This window comes from Lolium rigidum, chromosome 3, assembly GCF_022539505.1.
Source record: "Lolium rigidum isolate FL_2022 chromosome 3, APGP_CSIRO_Lrig_0.1, whole genome shotgun sequence".
NCBI classification, from domain to species: Eukaryota; Viridiplantae; Streptophyta; class Magnoliopsida; order Poales; family Poaceae; genus Lolium; species Lolium rigidum.
In genome coordinates this window covers 346,450,198-346,458,206 of record NC_061510.1, presented here as the reverse complement: position 1 = coordinate 346,458,206, position 8,009 = coordinate 346,450,198, and the positions used below count along the sequence as shown (strand labels likewise).

The window sequence follows — 8,009 nt, the reverse complement described above, 5'->3', positions numbered from 1 at the left end:
CAATGCTACATCAACTAATATGAAACGGATGTTGTACATGATGATATGGAATACCAAATTAAACTTTAAACCTTTGACTATAGATATGTACCAATAATTACACATATCAAGTGAAGAAAAATACTCTACCCGTTCCATATAGTTTGAACTAAATATTTTCAGCATACTAGTAATGTCCAACAAAATTTGAAATCCATGACATACACAAATTCCCATTTCCAGTTTTTAGTTTTATTCATTTATACCATGTGGTATATTCTCTCATATGTCTGAATTTTTTAAATTTGTTGGATATTTTAAAAAAAATTGTCGATCTCCATATACTAGACATCCTTTTTCTATAAACTTACACTTTAATTCAAATTGGTTTTTCATTTTCATCTTTTATTCTTTACAAAATTTTAAAAATCAGTTTTGATTGTTTTTTGTATTAGATGATTTTATAGAAATCAAATCAAATTTCAGTTTTTTTGTATTAGATTGTTCTTGGACTCATTATTTTTCTGACTCGGCTACAATCACGTCATTAAAGCGTTTTCTGTTTGGACTTGGGACCAAATCCAAATATGGTTTTTACACTTCAGGGCTAGCAGAAGTACATTTGACAAAGAGCTGAGGGTCGAACTTAATTGAACTTTGGCGGGGAAACCTAAGTGAAGCGCGAATAGAAAAACACAAATCTTCATAAAAGAGGAAAAACATGTTAGAATTGTATCTTTGGAGTCGCATAGAAATTGCGTCGTTGCATGCTGTCGTGATCGCGAGCTAGCGGCTCTTATCGTCGGTCGTTCAAGCGTACGTATGCACTGGCGGTGTCGATCGGACTCTCCGAAACAGACCAAGTAGCTTACGTGATCAGTGACCGCATTTCTTATGTTCGTACCATACTTGTCGATAAAATCAAGATCTCAATTGCTTGGTCAATTAACAGACCTTTTTCATCACACTTCTAGTACATGTCGTATGTGTATGTAAACGAGCGCCGGCATATATACAACTGGACTGCTCGTGCTACAATATATAGATGCCTCCAAGCACTAGCGCCGCTAGTCCAGTCCAGTTAACTAATTTGCTTCGAGATGGACATGCCCAAGCAGTTGCTGCTGCTCCTCGTCGTCGTAGTTACAGCAGCCAGCTACGGTTGTCCGGCGGCGGCTGCGGCGGCAAGGGAGAGAAATAGCATCACGCACGTGAAGGGGTTCGATGGCCCTCTTCCCTTCTCCCTGGAGACCGGTTACGTGGAGGTAGACGAGACACACGGCGCGGAGCTCTTCTACTACTTCATCCAGTCGGAGCGCAGCCCGCAAGAGGACCCTCTCATCCTCTGGATCACCGGCGGCCCCGGCTGCTCCGCCCTCTCCGGCCTCCTCTTCGAGATCGGCCCTCTCAAGTTCGACGTCGCCGGATACACCGAGGGCTTCCCGCGCCTCGTCTACTTCGAGGACTCATGGACCCGGGTGAGCAACGTCATATTCCTGGACGCGCCCGTGGGGACGGGCTTCTCCTACGCGCGGGAGGAACAGGGGCTAAACGTCAGCCTTACCGGCACCGGAAGGCAGCTCCGGATATTCCTCCAGAAGTGGCTGGCCGAACACCCTGAGTTCGCCTCCAATCCTCTCTACATCGGCGGCGACTCCTACTCCGGCTACACCGTCCCGGTCACCGCGCTCGAGATCGCCAACCATCCTGAGGGAGGCCTGAACCTTAAGGGGTACCTGGTGGGCAACGCCGCCACGGACGACAAGTACGACACCGGCGGCAAGGTTCCCTTCATGCACGGCATGGGGCTCATCTCCGACGAGCTCTACGATGCGGCGCAGGGCAGCTGCATGGGGGACTTCGTCAGCCCGCCGACGAACGCGCAGTGCGCCAACGCGCTGCAGGAGATCAGCCAGGCCACCTGGGCCATCAACCCGGTGCACATCCTGGAGCCCATGTGCGGACTGGCGATGAGGCCTCCGACAACAACAAGCAACGTCCTCGCAAGAAGATCCGCGAGGATGCTGGTGCAGGAGCAGGACATGCTGCGTCTCCCCGTAGAGTGCCGGGACAACGGGTACAGACTGTCGTACATCTGGGCGGACGACGCGGAGGTGAGGGAGACGCTGGGCATCAGGGAGGGATCAATCGGTGCGTGGAGCCGGTGCACCACGCTGATGCACTTCCGCCACGATTTGCGCAGCACAATACCTTACCACCGCAACCTGACGCAGCGCGGGTACCGGGGCTTGGTGTACAACGGCGACCACGACATGGACATGACCTTCGTGGGCACGCAGGCGTGGATTAGGACGCTGGGCTACCCCGTGGTGGAGCCATGGAGGCCGTGGTACGCCAACCGTCAGGTCGCAGGGTTCACGACGGAGTATGCCTACAATCTCACTTTCGCCACCGTCAAGGGCGGTGGCCACACCGCGCCCGAGTACCGTCCAAAGGAGTGCCTTGCTATGCTCGACAGATGGACCTCAACCGTCGGCAAGATCTAAAGCCTCTAACTCGTCACTCCATTACCATCGATTGATCTCATTGTCTGGTAGTAAATTCACTACTATAGTACTAGTACTCTAGTGTATAATCCTACGTCGACAGTTCACATCATTCATACGACAATAAGGAAGAAACTGAAGGAAGAAAAAACATGGCGGGTCATTGGTTTGGTACTCCAGTCTACATATTCAATATTAGGATCCTTATATGATTATATCATTGCTCGATCAAAATGTCTCAATTGTTGCATTAGTTCCTGATGAAAACATATATTTTTTGAATCCAAATGAGGTTCTTCAGATTGCTAACACTCTGCACCTTAGTACTGACGAGGACGCTATCATTTGGAAATTTGAATCTAAATGCATATGTATTGTGATCTCCATGTATGTTGTTGTTAATTTTAGAGTAACTAGCATGGTGGCCCTCGCAAATGCGAGGGCAACATCTGAGTATCTCTAGAAATATTTATATAGATTTAAAAACTTCTATTATAAGATCAGAAATAGTATGGTTATATAATCAACATCAATGTTATGCTAAATAAAAATTTCAATTTCACGGGAGATATCTTCAATCATCTATAACTCGTGGGAAAATATTTTACATGTGCATTTTTATGTGGTGATCCATGCAAAATATTTAAATTTATATTGCGAGTTATAATTTATTTATTAGTATTATACTACTTCAGTGCGAGGTTAAATTTTTTGTTCGCCAATTTTTGATGGGTTTAGAGCTAACAAAACTTATATTTTGAAGTGTAAACAACAATTTGTCATGCCATGACGTTTACACATAGTTTGTATATATTTAGCAAGATATATCGATTTACCGTCTCTTGATAGTAAGTTTCAAGAGATCAATACATTATATAAAAAACTATCATTATTTATCAGGTTACCAAATATTTTTCAGATTTCATCATCCCAGAATCATTTTCATTTTCATTACTCCCGATGATGAAATAATAACATTCACCTTTCATTCTGTAACATGTCATTTATTAGACAGGGTCACCATATCCAAATTTTAACTTTGATTTTTTAATAAACAAATTCAAATAATGAATATCTAATCTTACTTTGTTTTTTAATATATTTTGTGGTCAAATTGAATGATACTATTTTGCTTACTCTCTACAATGCTCTACAATATGATATGTATTAAACGAAAGTTATCCTTGTTCCGCGATACTCGGTTTTATTTTTTCGGTTTCATACTGGACCTTTTTCAATCCCAAAATATCACTACCGAATTTTAAGCTAGTTTCACATACTCATATAGCTCAACATGTCTACTCGTGCGATTGAAGACAAATATTGATGGTTTAAATATTAGTAGTATATTAGTTCTATAGCTCAACATGTTTTTTCGTGCGGACAAAAAGTTTGCACGTGAACTGAAGACAAATATTATTGAAGCGGTAGCTGGCTGGATGGAAAAAAGAAATTAGTCTAAACAAAATACAAATATTTATGGACCATATATATCAGTTATGTATAAAATAAATTTAAGCGCATATCTTTGCAAGTAAAGAACCGAATGTAGTTTTTTTCTCTATACTTAAAAACCTTTATGTTCACGTGGACTCTCTATCTATCCATATAGATTTCAAATTTAAGTCTGGTCATTTTCTTAAGGGAAGAGAATTTTCTAGGCCGAGTTTTACGGAGCCAACAATTAGAGTCTTATTGTTACATGACTGGAAGCTACAGGTTTTTTTCTTTCACGGAAGCACTACGTATTTCATGGTGAGATCTGGTAACATAGTCCCCTTTGATATTTGATATGTATATACCTGCACGTGTCAACTATTGATCATGTCAACCAGATTATACAGTTATGTAACTACTTATCTCGTATTAAATTCTAGTCAAAGATCTTAGAACTAATTACTAAAATTAATTTAGATGTGGGTTAACGTGGAAACTGCTTCTCGTAGTCGTGTGTCCTTGACATGCCCGTTAACTGCAGTCTTTTTTTCGGCAGGTGTTTTCTTGGTACACGTTATTATTAGTAGCTTTATGAATTCCCTTTCTGATGGACTTTCATCGCGTCTATTTTTATATGCGTGGGCGCGCCTTCTAAATCTCCATGTGTGCATTCCAAACTTTGGATGTGCTTGTCAAATCTGCACGGATGGGTGCATACATAGATCGGTTATGCATGAGTTTTTTTTTTGTTATCGTGTGACACAGCTAACATATAATTGCTCTACGTAGATGGTCAATTTTTTCTCCTACATGACAGGTTATACATATAGTAGTTTACGTAACGTTTTGGAACTTTAAATCCTAACCATTATAATTAAGATCAACGAATCTAATAATTTTAGTACATGTGGATTAACGTGGTGTCTCTATTAAACATTCTTATTTTACTTTTAGTATATAATAGATAGATAGATTATGCCTACCCATGTGCATGCAGCTTGGAAAATAAAAGTTCATTCTAAGAATCATTTCTTCCTTTAGTTAGTCTCTCACAGTAAGTTTCTCACTAGAGATAGGTTACATTTGGACTTGGATTGTGTTGTTAGGTTAGATGTTGGAGTTGAACACTTGTAACCTGGACCTATTATGAAAAAACATCATTTTTATTCGATAAAGGCCGTTTCATTACTTAGAAGGTTTAAACATTACACCGGCATCTTCATATAAAAGATGCACACGGCCACAAAAATTCGAACCAAGCTAAAAAAGGTGTGCTATAAGAAATCGTCCAAAAACTGTAAACATGCCTAAGGTGATGCAGGGCCAATCAGGAGATCACACTGCCATCCATGTTGCATAAAAATATCCCTCGCCATATACTCTAACTTTATATTCACCTCCATAAATAGGGTGTAATTCTCCACACGTTGTAGACACGATAATGAATAGAGCATATGTGTGCACTGGTAGATAACCTGCACGAGAGAAGAGTTGTTATCATTAAATATCTTGTCATTTCTACATAGCTAAAGCGAGCAAATAATGGTAAGCACTATCACCCTAATATAATAAGTAATTTAATGGTAAGCACTCTCACCCTAATAAGTAATTTTAAACCTATAATCACCTCATCTAGCCAGTTGTCAAAAATATTAGCACCGCTACGAGGTGGGAATAAGGGTGAACCTACTTGGATGACGAACCATATAGATCTAGCGAATTTACACTAGTAGAAGCTTGATAGACTCGTCGTGATGAAAAAATACAAACTTCCATGCCAATTGTGTTTGATAAGGTTATCTCTGGTGAGGATTTCCCTTATACGAAGATACCAAGCAAAAAATCTTTTTCTTCAGTAGAATCTTCATTTTCCAAAAAAATTGTTGTTATAACCATTTGAGGATTCACAAGATAAAGAGGAGGAACACCGAGAAGGTGAGGTTGACAACAAGTTGCACACTACAAATTCTGTTATTGTTAATGATGCATCTCTCTTTACTGGTGATTCTTGTAATTCTAAAACTGAACATAATTTATATGCGGAGGCTTTATGCCTAGATACTCATGAGGAGAGCATTAGTAATGATGAACTATAGATAGGACCTTGCTATGAATCTTTCGATGCTAATATGCAGGAACCAATTTCTGATGCGAAAGAAGAATTCTATGAATTGTTCCCCTACAATGAAAGCCAAGGTAAAGCTTTAAAATTTATTCATGAATCCCTAACCTTTTTCTTTCAGCCACATAAGAAGGCATGCTCACCATGCTTGGTGCATCAACACTTGCTTGAGAGCGAGAACCTATTCATCTACAAGATGCCGATGCACCGCAAGCGGGTACGGCTCCGAACATACTCCACTATGAGATACTCCAAACCCCATAAAGGTAAAATGCATAATTATAGTTCATTCTATAAAATAATAATGGAGCATCAAATCCTAGCTATATGGCTTTAAAGAAAGCGCTTCCCAGGAGGCAACCTGGAAGTTATTAGGTGTCTTCCTTAAATTTATGTCTTGAGTATAGTTGCATTTATGTTGCATTGGCACTTTTATATATGCATGATTTCCTATTAGAGTTGGCTTGGGACTATTTCAAAAGGTTGAATTGATCATTGATGAAATCAATTGTTGCATATCCTGGTTTAAAAAAATTCTACAGAATGTATGCATGCGTTCTTGGATGTTGGACTAATGTTGCAGGTCCTTAATTAGTGAATTTTCGGAGAAGAATGAATGGTTTTTGAGGCTCCAGGGAGTTTAACAGGAACTGGTACGGGCGCATCTACCCGCACCACCCGCCCGTACCACTCCTACGAAGCAACCAAGAAACCAGAAACTTTTCGAGAGAAGTTGTTGTAAGTTTAGCGATCGTGGGTACGGTGGGACGAGGCCGTACCGCGCGCCCGTACCGACCTCAACACCAGACGCATAAAAGACGAAGAATTTCCAGTAGAAATAGCGAGCACCCGTACGGGCGCACCAGCCCATACCACCCGCCCGTACCAGGAGGCGATAGAGCGCAATAAGGACAGGTATACAAAAAAAAACTCGATTTTTTTTAACAAGCTAAGGCAAGTAGAGTACACTCTACATGTTCTATTGCATCTTGTTTTAATGCATCCACCTTTGAAACTCCTTAGCCTATAATTCTCTGTAGTGTTTCATGTCTCTTTTTGTTTCTTTTCGTTTTCATGGTTGGGTGAATGAACTCCGTTCATACACCAAACCGTTTGCTTTTTTACTTAGTGTGTTATTTTTGCAGGGACTTGAACCTTGTGTGGGAATAATGAAGGTGTGTGCCAACCATTCAAACGTCCACACTTGCCACTTGGTTGCTTCAACTCAATGCTTCAACAATAAGTGCTATATCAAAGAAGCTTCATTGAATCAAAGATTATTATCCAATGAAAGAGAGGTTATTCGCACCACAACGGTAAAAGTGCATCAACCTTGATTTAATCAAGCTTGGGGAGGTAACCACTTCTCGCACTCTCTTTTGTAAACTGCATTTTCTCTTTTCTTTTGGGTGATCTATTCAAGTTTGGTTCTTTCAAGAGCCTAACTTGGGGAAGTTATTTTAGCATGTGTAGGACCATGTGCAATGCTCTCATTCAATAAAACTTTGAACAAGCATGTATCCCGCTGTTTTTGAATAACTTGCTTGAGTAAGTTATGTTTTGTACTTATATAGGGGATGCACTTGCTTTTCGTTAATCTCCATAAGAGCTGAGTTAGAGCTTTGATGCACTATGTTCAAATCTTTATCCAGCTTGAGAAAAATATTGTGATCCTCTAGAGTACATTGCCAGGATTTCTACACTTGAGAATATCAAATACAATAAGAAAAAGTTTTAAGTGATGACTTATGTAATGTTCAAACTGTCTTAAGAGTTTAACGATGAATATATTCAACCCCGTGGATATGATGATAGATTTGATAGCACTCTTGATAGGAGTTGTTTGACGGAATTGAAGTCTAGTGGTAGCCGAGACACATGCCAAGATGTAAGGTTGTATATAAATATGGGATATTGCTTTACGCGTGTCAACATATGCATTAGTGTCTAATATTGCTTTACGC

At 40.4% G+C, this 8,009-nt stretch overlaps 1 protein-coding gene across 1 annotated transcript; it reads left to right on the top strand.

The window, feature by feature from the left end:
* The first annotated feature begins 1,036 nt into the window (after window positions 1-1,036).
* LOC124700220 (serine carboxypeptidase-like 2) lies at window positions 1,037-2,515 on the top strand. The gene has a single exon (XM_047232381.1). It carries the CDS (start codon window positions 1,080-1,082, stop codon window positions 2,484-2,486), a length of 1,407 nt encoding a protein of 468 aa, XP_047088337.1. The 5' UTR covers window positions 1,037-1,079; the 3' UTR covers window positions 2,487-2,515.
* The last annotated feature ends 5,494 nt before the right edge of the window (window positions 2,516-8,009 follow it).

What these genes read in the sequence shown, in the direction of transcription:
- LOC124700220 (XM_047232381.1), top strand. Translation starts at nt 1,080, where the DNA reads ATGGACATGCCCAAGCAGTTGCTGCTGCTCCTCGTCGTCGTAGTTACA.